The 13368-nt window shown below is 40.5% G+C and overlaps 1 protein-coding gene and 1 long non-coding RNA gene across 3 annotated transcripts in view; one reads left to right on the plus strand and one right to left on the minus strand.

The window, feature by feature from the left end:
* Positions 1–3707, plus strand: part of LOC307158907 — a 43909-nt gene extending 40202 nt beyond the window's left edge. Inside the window, exon 2 of the long non-coding RNA XR_013821293.1 lies at positions 1927–3707. This is a non-coding gene — a long non-coding RNA (uncharacterized lncRNA). The remainder of the gene's footprint in view (positions 1–1926) is intronic.
* A 3288-nt stretch (positions 3708–6995) lies between these two features.
* The window catches only part of rnf43 (ring finger protein 43), a 155617-nt gene continuing 149244 nt past the window's right edge, over positions 6996–13368 (minus strand). For both annotated transcript variants that reach the window (XM_079871846.1, XM_079871847.1), the window contains 2 exons: positions 9399–10961; positions 6996–7654 (listed from right to left, as the gene is read on the minus strand). In XM_079871846.1, the coding sequence (XP_079727972.1) occupies positions 7629–7654; positions 9399–10961 (1589 nt within the window). In that variant the 3' untranslated portion in view covers positions 6996–7628. The remainder of the gene's footprint in view (positions 7655–9398; positions 10962–13368) is intronic.

Consider the following 13368-nt stretch of genomic DNA (forward strand, 5'->3'; position numbering starts at 1 on the left):
TGTTTTACACTGAGAGCCTCTCTTCTGTTCAATGACACATGAAACTAAGGCTGCATTTACACTGCAGGTCTTGATGCCCAATTCCGATTCGCTGACTATATCCGTTTTTTTTGACGACGCGCTTACATCATCTTTTAAAAGTGACCCGTATCCGATATTTGCATTTACACTATACACTTATACACTGCCGAAACAACCCAATGTAGATGTTCTGACCTGGAAAAGGAAGTAAAACATATGTAATGGATGCAGATGCAGACAAAATGATTATCCAGTGTTTTGTCTGCTTACACGGCAGACGCAAATGCATGTATCCGATTCATATCAGATATCATGAGTGAGGCCTGAAACGGATCTGAGAATATCGGAATCCATGTGCTTTTTTCCTGCTTACACGTTTGCCGGTCATATCCGATCTGTGCTACATGAGAGCGGAAATCGGAAATGGGTCACTTGAACCATGCAGTGTAAATGGGGCTTAATGCTTATACAATGTTCAGGATAATGCTGAAAGAGCCGTTCTGGACTGTAATGTCAATGTGTCGTGCAAAGAAAAGAGATTCATTCAAACTACAGTCTCACAGAGTCAGATCTATATAGTCTGTAGTCTCAAATATACTTTATAATCAAACTATCATAACAGTGTGATTTTAATGAGCTCATCTGTCGACAGTGTATACGCATGTTGGTTTGGCACAATTTCCAACAGCCCAACAAAAGTTACTATTAATAATAAAATTCCTATTAAAACTTTAAATAAAATGTATTAACCAAGGACCTTAATGTTGTTGATCATCAACATTACCCCCCTCCCCCCAAAAATAAAATAAAAAAATAATAATAAATAAAGCAAACACCACATTCTCTGTATTTTTATTTCAAAATAATTTATTTGTATATAATCGGAATGATGCCAGGTTTATACATCTATAATGGCAGCTGTACGTTTCATAAAGAATATCATTCCAAAAGTGAGAAAATAACATTTTAAACATTTTCTCAGACCTGGACAAAAATGGATAAATATATTAGTAAATAAATATATTAGTGACATACCATTGAAATGTTCTATTATATATAAAATACAACACTTTATCTTATAACTGTTTTGTCTTTCTTTCTTTTTTTTTTTTTTTTTACACAAAATATTGAACATATACTGGCATATCCCTTGATTTCTGAAGGGATTTAGCTCTGTTAAAAAAAAGGCAGTTTTAATTGATTCTCTGTGGAAAAGAGAGCGTATGAACAATACAACCAACACAAAGGACCAAAGATAGAGAGAAAAAAAACAAAAAAACCATCCTCAACGTTTAGTGACATTTCATTGATTTTCTATAACTGGCGGTGACATAGTGCTTCGATTGTTTCGCTTTGAATCACATGCAGATTTTCTTCCAAGGCAAAGTGCTGTTTGCATCCTTTCTAGATAAAGCCAAGAGCTTTACATGTTAATCTGTGTGAGACCGATGCGTATATACCGTAATCTGCGGGAGTTGGTGGCAATAGTTGTGTTTACTTACTATATTGAGTCAAAAGAAAATCAGGAGGCGGTAGTTTGTTCATCATGTTACAAGGTTTCAAAATTCACTGCCACTTAATGAGAACATTGGTTCATTCTTATCTTTGGTTGATAAAAAGTTACTGTCATTATGGTACAGTGTAACTCAACCGGGTTGCAACTACTCATGGAAAACTTGGAAATACAAGGGCGTTTTAAAATAACGATTTCCATCGGAAAACAAAGCATTTCTATAGTAGTAGCTCTAAAATGTGTAGCCTGTTAACTGTCAGTGTCCCGCTGCTTTGCTATTGCCTTTTCCCCTATAGCTGCTATAGTATAGCATCCTCAAAAATTAGGTATCATTCGAAAACTTAACACTTGCGTTACAATGGAAATGTTTTTTTTACAACCTTTTTGTTAAGGATGCATGATATATCGGCAACCATATCGGTATCTGCCGATATATGCTCATTTATAATGTTATCATTATTGGCCCGATAAGAAAATGTGGCCGATATATTAAAGCCGATAAATAATGGATTATTTTGTGATTGTGATTGAAATCACTTCATGTGCAACACAAGTCTGTAATATCGGCTACATTAAATTATAACGAGAACATCCTTATAATTGTGTGCTTGGGACATGGATTTTAATGGTGAGACTTTTGTTTTTGTAATCAGGTGCTCAAAAATTATATAAAACCTTGGATTAAGATTTATCAGCCAATTTATATATCGGTTATCAGCTTTCAAATATGAAGAATTATCGGTTATCGGTATCGGCCAAAATTTTCATATCGGTGCATCCCTACATTTTGTGACAACAACTTCAAATTTGGAGCACAACTTGGTTAGTCTTCAGGATTTAAGTGCTTTCTGCAATAATATTTAATAAGAGATTTGTGAATTACAATAATTTAAGTTCAGATCTATGCTAAGAAGGGGGTTGACAGTTAACAGGTAAATGCATTGCTCTTTAAAAGTGCAGTAATCTCAAAAAATCTGCAACACAAACAACCGGAAGAGTCATTGAAACTCATTGGTGTGTGAACCCGATATACTGGGATTCACTATATTTTGTCTTATTTGTATTTTTAATTTGGGATTCAGCCTCATTTAGATGAAAAGCAGCATTTGTGAGCGTATGAAGCTAGAAAGACGCGAGGGATGTGAGAGACACAGGTGTGTTTGTGGTTCAAAGATCAAGACCTTCGACAAAAGTGACCATTTACTGACAGAAAATAAAAAAACATTCAGGTTGTTTGTCATGGCAAGATTTCCAGTGTTTCCTTTTCTTTACTTAAAAGAATGTTTCAGGTTCAAAACCCGATATTTTGTGACGTATATTTCCAGCACGTCACAGATACTGTTGCTAGTTTTAATTCGTTTTGAACCCGGACCATTCCTTTAAAGGGTTGCTTTTAAAATATATGACAACAGAGATTTCTGGGTAACAGATTAAAGATAAGTGTTGATACATCATTGGCTGGTATTGCCACGAACATGACAGCAGGCTACATTAATGTGTAAAGTAAACTTCATGAAGTGTTCATTTCATGGGATACAGAGGCACTTTTGGTAAGCTTGTATGCTGGTTACTTTCTATGAAATGCGAGCGTCCCTTTAAGGGACTAAGAGTCATAATAGGTGAAAGCAAAGCATTCTGGGAAATGTAGTCCTTCTCAGCCCAAACACAGACCAAAGTAATGAAGCAAAACAGAAAACAAAACAAAATCTTCACAATTTTCCCCAAATATATTCAGTCAATTCATTTAGTTTTGACAAGCAAAATTAATAAATGAAGACACAAACATTTGTAAATAACAGCTGCCATTTTTGAATTAACAAAACCGAGACCCTGAAACCTCAATGAAATGCTTCTTTCCAAGGACAGATGATATGAAGTGAAGCTCCCTATCGCTCCTCTGAGTTAATATCCGTCAGAGGTAACGAGAGGTCGACGGACGCACACGTACCTTTGAAGTACCGTCTCGCTAACAGGCCTTTTCTGATTGGTTATCTGAGGTAGTGCAGGAAAACCAGGCCTGATGTTTGAACGCAGCCCAAAACGTCACAGTTAAAGGCCTACGTCTGGCTTTTGAGAAGTGAAATGGAAGGGGCGTGTGGCATTGCAATAACTAAATAGTTAATAATCAGCCAGTAGGTGCGGTGAGCTAATGAATGCACGGAGGGTATTAAACGCTAAAGCCTGAAACAAACTCTATGCAAGGACGCAAACACTGAAGGAAATGCACAGCTAATGCATTGCAAACTCTCGGTTTCATTGCTTATGCTTAGTACACCTTCAAATTGTATGTTGTTTTTTTGTAATGCACACTGGGAAAAAAAAATCACTCAGAAATTGTTAGACACATTACAATGTGAAATTAAATAGAAAGTAAGAACACTGAAATTGTATTTTCTTGTCAAATGTAGGTCTTTATGAATGAAAAAGTTTGATTGACGGCTGGAATACACTACACGACTTTTAAAATCTGAACAGACTATAGGCATCATTTACTTGCCGACTTTCAAATCGTTCCGAACACAACGAACTGGCACAAAAACACGTGCCTCGTTTCAAGGAGACGCGCGACAGTTCAAACCATAGATGTGTATATGTAGAAGCGGCATTCGAGCGCTCCAGACATGTCAACTCTTGGAACAATCAGCACTTTCTATGCTGTCGTCACTCACAGTAAAAATCTATGAGTTTTCCAAGATACCAGAACATTGTGCAGCCTCTGGTTGTAGAAACCACCGACATTTAAATTCCCCAAGAAACGGGATAATCTTTCACGGGGGTGAATGTGTTGGTTTGCATTTTTATATGTATTAAAGGCATAGTTCACTCAAAAATGAAAATTCTGTCATCATTTACTCACCCACAAGAAATTCTTACCAACGTCCGTAACCAAACAGTTGATGGACTCCATAGTATTTTTTTTCCATACTATGTTGCTCATCAATTGTTTGGTTACCGACAGTCTCCCTTTAAAGTAACAACATGTAGCTTTTCAACCTTCATAATATATTTCCAAGACCCTTGTGATAGTACATCGACTTACAATAGGTTGAATGAGACGTCTGCCAGAGCCTGACGGGGTCTGTATCGCTTTTACTGGCACTATGTAACTTCGCGGTGCGGGTAGTAACCAGCGCTCAAAAAGAACTACAAAATTCGACTGCTTTACGGCATACGTCACTTTGCCCACCACTTCCTCAAATGTGGCCAACCAGCGCGTTTGTTTTCGTACGTCTGTTTTCGTCATGGCTGAAGCAGCAGCGAAACGTAAGAAGTCCAAGGTTTTGTCGGAGTAGAGTTGGAAGAGGAAAAGGGAGAGTGATAAACTGAAAGGCAGGACGAGGATCAATATGGGTCGAGCGTTTGCTCGCTGGCGTGAGCTAATGGAGGAGGAGTGTTACCAGACCGATGCTGACTTGGCCGTCATGCTGTTGAACTAGTAAGTAACTGTAAATTGCTTGCATACTATCTTTAGTTTTTCTAATCTGTTGTCTGCCTGGCTACGTTACGGAAACTATCTGGTCCTCCATTTATTTATCTTCATGAATCAGCTAGTAGATGAGCGAATTATCAATCTGGTAGCTAGTAAACACTAACATGCGTTAGTTTTAGATGGTTAGGATGCTATCGCTATCATTCTCGTTCAGATTTGAGCATTGTAATCGACATGCAAATCGCAAATGTTGAGTTAAAATGTTTAGTCTACTAAATATGTATAAATTATAAAAGGAGGAAGATTAATAATATCATTACCCATATGAAAAAAAACCTACATGCTTCATATACAGTAACCGTAAATCATTTTACGACAGCGGTAATGGACAATTCCGCTTCCAACCTGTAGGGCGACCGCAGAGGAAAAGTTCCATGTTGTTGCTTTAACTCAATATTACAGGTTTTTAAACTATGGTGACTTTAAATGTTGTTTTAGCTAAAGACTTCGTCTTGTCTTTCATCTGCTGAAGTCTGTTGCAGATATAGATATTCATACATGCGTATAACTACTGTTGCAGACGCATGGACGACTTGCTCGAGTGTTTTTTGACCGTTCCAATATGGTGGATGGCTTGCGCATAGCGGCCCATAGAAACAGCAGCTAATGAGGCATCTATGTATATATATATATATATATATATATATGTATACATATCTATGGTTGAAACAAACATAGATGTGCAGGAGATAACCGTAGTAGTTGTTGCAGCGTCTTTGGTGGGTAGACGTGGTCAGTTGTTTATCTGTGCTGATGAGTCAAATATTAAGGCTAATTTGTTATGTGTGTTCTGTTACTTTACTATTGTATTGGTATTGTATTTTATTGCAACACTGGTAGCTAGAGGACAGCTTCAGTTTCAGTAGCAACACGTCATACACTACAACACGTGTTCTGAAATCAGCTCAAAGTATCAAACGTGTTTTGATATCCTGGATCGAAGCTAAAAAATCAGACTCCATACCTATCATTTCAACTCATCTAGACTGCAAATCGGGGCAAAAATCTGAGCAAAAGTCGTGAAGTACATCCCAGCCTTAAAGGGGGGGTGAAATGCTATTTCATGCATACTGAGTTTTTTACACTGGTAAAGAGTTGGATTCCCATGCTAAACATGGACAAAGTTTCAAAAACTAAGTTGTACGTTTGAAGGAGTATTTTTGTTCCAAAAATACTCCTTCCGGTTTGTCACAAGTTTCGGAAAGTTTTTTTCGAGTATGGCTCTGTCTTACGTAAGATAGGGCGGAATTTCCTTATATGGGTCCTAAGGGCACTTCTCCGGTAAGATCGCGGCCGCGCGCGCACTCGTAGACCAGAGCAAGAGAGTGAAAGCAGTTCGCCATCAAAGCGCCCTGCCCGGCTTTTGGGAAGTCAATGTCACCAAAGAAGTGTGTTTTTGGTTGCCAGGGCAAGACAACCCTGCACAGATTCCCAAAGAACCCAGCGTTAAGGAACCCGTGGATGGAGTTTGTTTTCCTGAGCATAAACGGAGTTGTGTAAGACTGTTGTTCCCTGCATTTCGACGATGATTGTTTTATAAACAAAGCCCAGATCGACGGATTTGCAGATCGTCTAATGCTTAAGGATCGAGCAGTCACAATGATAAAGGTTCGCGGTCGTGCGTTGGAACCGGACGGTGAGTAAAACTGTTTGTTGAACAAATGTCTCTGTGTGTTGTCACTAGCTCGGCGCGTTAGCACAGCTTTAGCTTCGCCCACACGGCCCGCCCCCAGCCGCTCGTTTTTTTCCGGAAAGACTCGGTACAGCCTATCTTTCTGTTAAAAATTTAATAAAACAAAAGACTTTTTGGAGATATGAAGGATGCAATATTACTCTATAGGTACTCAAGATTAACAGGAGATTGAGTGAAAATGAGCATTTCACCCCCCCTTTAAGTTTAACTTGATTCCGGCATGATAGTAGTTAACCTGAAAGAGAAAACTGACTGTAGAACAAGACTTGCAATTGCAATCTGACACATTTTAGAGCACAACATCCAAGTTTGCGTAGCTAGAAGTGTCTGCGTTCTTGCATAGAGGACATACGTCAGGCCTAATTCTCAATGGAATATGGGAAGACGTGTTTATACCTTTAAGGGTTTGAACAAAGATCACCAAGGAATCCTCAGACTAGAGAAGGTACTAAATGAATCCTGTTTGAAATCAAAGGAAAGGAAGAAATCAAGATTGAGCACACTCTCATTCTTATGCGCATCTCACAGATCCTTTGATAACTTCCTGAATTAACACCGTTTGCTTGCCTATTAAAAGTCACATTTGGGCCATATAGGGTAAAGTACCTTGACAGTCCCAACAATGACTTGTTTTGGCCATTAGAAATGTGCTAGTAACAGTGAGTTACTACTGAAGAGTACATAGAAAAACCCATCTAATCATCGCTGATGAATTCTGTATTTACTTTATAAATCTTTGCTAGAAAGACATTCTGAGGTCTGGAGATTGTGATGCAGTTTGATATTGCAGAAGATGTTTGGAATTATCTGGAAGACTTGACATGTGAAAGAGACACAGAGAGAACGCCGAAGAGTTTTGTCCATTTCGGCTCTTGTGTAGCAGCGTGAGGAGTTTAGGATGAAGAGCTTTCTCAAACACCAGACTCTTCTTCTGACCCTGTGGAACAAGAAGAAGAAGAAAAAAACATGTAGAACTCATTTCATAATCTCAAATTAAAGGAATAGTTTATCCAAAATGAAAACGGTCATTATGCACTGAAAATCTGCTGTGCACATTCAGATTATAACCAGCAATTAAGTGCTGCAGGAATTATGCATTTTTGCAGGACAACCCGTAAGTTAGGCATCACCCTAGTTCCCTAGAATTTTCCATTGGCTTTCAATAATTGCAAAAAAATAGCTCTGTGATTTTTACATGTTTTGTTCAGTGAGATAATCTTCACAAATGAATAGACAGACAAAATATTCAAATATTCAATACAAAGTAAAGACACTTAATATTCTGTAATATTATCAATTTGACTGACACTATATACACTCACCTAAAGGATTATTAGGAACACCATAGTAATACTGTGTTTGACCCCCTTTCGCCTTCAGAACTGCCTTAATTCTACGTGGCATTGATTCAACAAGGTGCTGAAAGCATTCTTTAGAAATGTTGGCCCATATTGATAGGATAGCATCTTGCAGTTGATGGAGATTTGTGGGATGCACATCCAGGGCACGAAGCTCCCGTTCCACCACATCCCAAAGATGCTCTATTGGGTTGAGATCTGGTGACTGTGGGGGCCATTTTAGTACAGTGAACTCATTGTCATGTTCAAGAAACCAATTTGAAATGATTCGAGCTTTGTGACATGGTGCATTATCCTGCTGGAAGTAGCCATCAGAGGATGGGTACATGGTGGTCATAAAGGGATGGACATGGTCAGAAACAATGCTCAGGTAGGCCGTGGCATTTAAACGATGCCCAATTGGCACTAAGGGGCCTAAAGTGTGCCAAGAAAACATCCCCCACACCATTACACCACCACCACCAGCCTGCACAGTGGTAACAAGGCATGATGGATCCATGATCCAGGTCCACACCCCTAAATGCATTGAAGCAACTGCCATGTGATTGGTTTAGATAATTGCATTAATGAGAAATTGAACAGGTGTTCCTAATAATCCTTTAGGTGAGTGTATAGTGTCTTATAGCTGAATCAGATTCATTGACATATTTTGCAATAGACACTGTTATTGAACTGAATTAATATTAAACTGACTCAAGCTATAAGCAGCTCTACAGAAGACAATAGAGTCGTTATTAAGCTTAAGTCAGTTTAGTATTTTAGTTTAATAACTGTGGAAAGTTTATATATTATGAAACTATGAAATAAGCTATAAGCAGCTCTAGAGAAGACAATAGTCGTTATTTAGCTTGTTTCATTATTTCATAATAGATTAACTTTACACAGTTATTACCAACTAAACTGAATCAATACTAAACTTATTCGAGCTGAATAACAACTCTATTGTCTTCTGTAGAGCTGCTTATAGCTTGTTTCCTAACTTCATAATAGATCAACTTTACACAGTTATTGAACTAAACTGAATCAACATTAAACTGATTCAAGTTGAATAACGACTCTATTGTCTTCTGCTCTGTAGAGATGCTTATAGCTGAAGTGAACTTGTTTCATAATTGATGAACTTTAGACAGTTATTGAACTGAACTGAATTAATACTAAACTGACTTCAGCTGAATAATGACACTATTGTCTTTTTAGAGCTGCTTTACATCAGAACTTGCATCACTGATTCTGTTATTTTCCAGTTTATAACTGTGAAGCTGCTTTGAAAATCTGTATAAAAGTGCTATAGAAATGACTTGCACTACAGTCACACATACTCACCCTGACTATTGTGTAGAGTTTGGCAGTACAGACAGATATCCGTAGGAAGTTCGTCCCCCGGGCCGTGATGGGCCCTACACAAGGGTCTGTCCATTTCAGAAGTGGGGCCCAAAAGCTGAGGCTCCGAATGGGCCTGTTGCACCTGCTTCTGCCACACCACATGTGCCCCGCTACAGCACGGCCAGTCCGACATGCCAGGCGAGTCCAAGATCAGGGGCACCGGCAGCAGTGTGGGGGCCATATCCGGTGGAGGTGTACAGCAGTAGCTTCCAGCTCCCTGTCCGTAGTGAATATGAATGCTACAATCATCCTGAAGGTCCAAGCTTTGATGGAAGTGAACAACCGGCGAAGGCGCTTCCAAGGGACAGCCGGCTGCTTTCTGTCTGGTGGTCCACCCTGGGCCTTTGTGGCAACAGGACAGGGACGGAGAGGCTAAAGGAGGGGAGGGAAGGATCACAGAGGCGCCTGAGGAAGAAACGGGGTCCGGGGGTCTATCCTCAACCCTCCTTGAACTGAGGTCCGTTTTGGGGCAGTGGCAAGACTGGTGCTGTACCTGACACCCAGTGGAGTCTTTGTTTTTAGTTGCATTAGAGGGGCCACCAGCTGCCATGGCTGAGGACACGGCCCCCTGATCCTCGTCAGAGCCTTGGCTGGGCCCTTGACCGAGGTCCCCGTCCTCGTAATAGTGGTGTCTATGCCTGTGATAGTGAACGTGACTGAACACGGCCACTTGCTGCTGCTGCTGCTGCTGCTGCTTCTCTTCTGAGCAAACTGCATTGGCGTCACCGGCGGGATTCACTACAGAGTCCAGGGAACGAGGCCTCTGCCTGGCCTCCATGCTCCCTCTGCGTGGGGCTTTTCCCGGTCCGTAAAAGACGAACGGGTCATAGTCGCTGCTGAGCGAGCTACGAAAAGTGGACCAGCTGCCATAGACGCCCTGCAGGCTGATATCCGTACAGTTTAATACGGAATCGCTGGACGAGCCGTGGCACGATCCCGAGCTGGAGTCGCTGGCCGGCCCCTCAGCAAGGTAACCGCTGCACTCCGTGTGGTAACTCCCTCCGGAGCAGCTTCCATCATCTTGGCGACCGTGCGAGCCTCCGCCACGCGGCAGTTGATGATTCGTGTGGTTTACTGACGATGCCAAATGATGCACACAAGAACCCGCAGCGTTCCGTAAAGCTCCTCCGGGGCACCGGTGACACGACCGTCTGGGGGGCGCATAGTGATGCCCCCCAGTCCGACACCCGCGCCCGCCTGTTCTGTGCGTACGTCCATGATGGGAATCCGGGGCAAGGTGGTACGCGCAGCTAGCACCCAATGGTCTGCTGGGAAAGCAACGGAGAGTGCGTGGATGAAGAGGGGGAGAGTTTCCATAGTGACCCAATTGGGGTAAAGGTCCAGGGGTGCGGGGGTAGTGATGCCGCAGGGAAAAGGGGACATGGTGTTGGGGGTAAGGGCGCTGGTTTGAATAGTGATGGGGAAGGAGGAAGGCCTGATTGTGCTCTTGTGGAGGGGGCGGCAGTCGACTTCTTTGGGGCTGACGGGATGCCAGATCTGAACCTGATGGAAGACATTTGGTGCTCAAAAACAACTTTGATAGGAAAAGCATAAAACATGTCTACTGAGGCTATGTCCTTATTAATCCAGGTAAATGTAAAACATCTTTTTCTCTACGTTTTGGCCTTTTGTCCAATGTTTTTGTCAGGGCTATTTGAAGATGCTCTCTCAAGTGGATACATTTAAAAACAGCATTTCCGAGTTATAGTGTGGACTGTGTAAACTGAGGTATTTTAAAGTCCCCCTGTGGTGAAAATCAAGCTTTTAATGTTGTTTATGTGTCTATGTGGTGTTTTTAATATACTTTAAGACAAACCGTGTGTAAATTCATAAGTCGACAGCATTGCTGAGTATTTTCTCCTTAAAACTGCAGTGAACCAAAGACAGTCTCAAAAACACGCTTTGAAATCGTTGGTGTTTCTGACGTCACAAACTACCTTGTAACCAATCAGATCAACGTGTGATCGTCAACCAGTGGATCTCTGAGCTGAGGGAGTGGAGGCGGGGCTAATTTGCATATTCATAGAACCACGTATACTAAATGAGACAAGGGTGCTGAGTTACATTCAAGCTATTTTAAGGCTTTTTTTTTCAAGGAAAAAAACGTTTAAATATATAATTTTAGTTATCAAAGATGAGTTTTAAGGGATAAAATGATTGACTACAAGCGGACTTTAAAACAATGATATGTTTAGTCATGTGATGCAAATTGTACCCATATTTAACATACAATCTGATGGTTATATTGTACAATCTTCATATTACATTCCTTCAATTACGACAGTGGTGGGATATTTTGCTAATAAAATGATCGTGCCATTAGAATCGCATGAGATCTTCATTACATCTGGTCTCTCAGCGAGCATTTATGAAGTTTCATGCATGCGTTGCAAGGTGATTTAAGCGTTTTCAGACATGTCCGAGGAAGAGCAACCTTTGGAAGACACCTCATACCACTAGTGTGGACAGAGAGAGGTCAGGCCACTTTTTTAAAGGGTTAGTTCACCCAAAAATGAAAATTCTGTCAGTAATTACTCACCCTCATGTTGTTCCAACCATGTAAGTCTTTCGTTCATCTTCGGAACACAAATTAAGATATTTTTGATGAAATCTGACAGAATTCTGACTCTTCCATAGGCTTCCAGAGTGACCGAAACTCGCCGACCCAGAATAGTTATTAAAACATCGTTAAAATAGTCCAAGTGACTCCAGTGGCTCAATCTTAAGTATATCAAGCGATGAGAATACTTTTTGTGCGCAAAAACAAACAAAAATACCGACTTTATTCCACTATTCAATTCCTTCTCTCTGGGCCTCGTAGTGTTTTTGCGTAGCGCGTCTGTGTTGCACGTCACCACGTAGGCTCACAATTGGCCGAAGCAGGTCATGTGTGTGATGCGTGATGACGTCACACGTCACGATCACTCTGGAAGCCTATGGAAGAGTCAGAATTCTGTCAGATTTCATCAAAAATATCTTAATTTGTGTTCCGAAGATGAACGAAAGACTTACATGGTTGGAACAACATGAGGGTGAGTAATTACTGACAGAATTTTCATTTTTGGGTGAACTAACCCTTTAATATCTGGATTAATGTGGACGTAGCCTGAATACGATTAATTAAAACTACAGTTGCATTTCCTAAAGCAAATTACAGCGATTGCAAGGCAGCAAAATAATCATGTTAAGGTTTAGGTATGTTTACACCGTGTCCAAACCAGACACGATGCGATAAGATTCCAGCGACAAATAATTTGTCTGCCCACACTAGACGCGACTGCGAGATGCGTCAAAATCAATCAAAACCCACAGCCAATCAGAACAGCGTGTGGGCGGAGTCTCGTGGCACACAGAGTAATCTTGACGGCACTCGCAAGAAAATGGATAAGTCGCTACATAATCAAATTCACAAATATTACACCATTTAAACATTATTAAAAATACATAGACTACTGAGTTACTAAAACAATCTTTGTCAAAGAATACACTTGTTTGTTCACAGTTTGAACGTTCTTGTTTCCATTTGTTTAATTTCAAGATCTGAGGTGAATTATCCATTGTTGCTTTTACAGCCTCAAAGCTGGAGCACTAAATGATATTCAAAGTCACATTACGCGCTTTTAACATTTAACGACGTCGCAGAAAAATAGAAACTCTGATTAACAAGGAAAAGATACCTTTTATCGCACATAAAGTTAGGACACGGTGTTAGGATTTGGTTCTGTGTCAATTGAATCCCGCATCAATCCTCCATTGATCTCCATTGAGGTCAATAGGAGATTATCAAAGCACAAAAACACACTTGTGCAAGTCCACAAATGCACACATGAATGCTTGTCCAGTGCATTGCATGTGCAGTTGTGCAAAGACCCGTTGTACAGACTCACACAAAACATGTTTTTGCATTCAG

This window comes from Squalius cephalus (genome assembly GCF_949319135.1).
Source record: "Squalius cephalus genome assembly, chromosome: 5".
In the NCBI taxonomy this organism is placed as follows: domain Eukaryota; kingdom Metazoa; phylum Chordata; class Actinopteri; order Cypriniformes; family Leuciscidae; genus Squalius; species Squalius cephalus.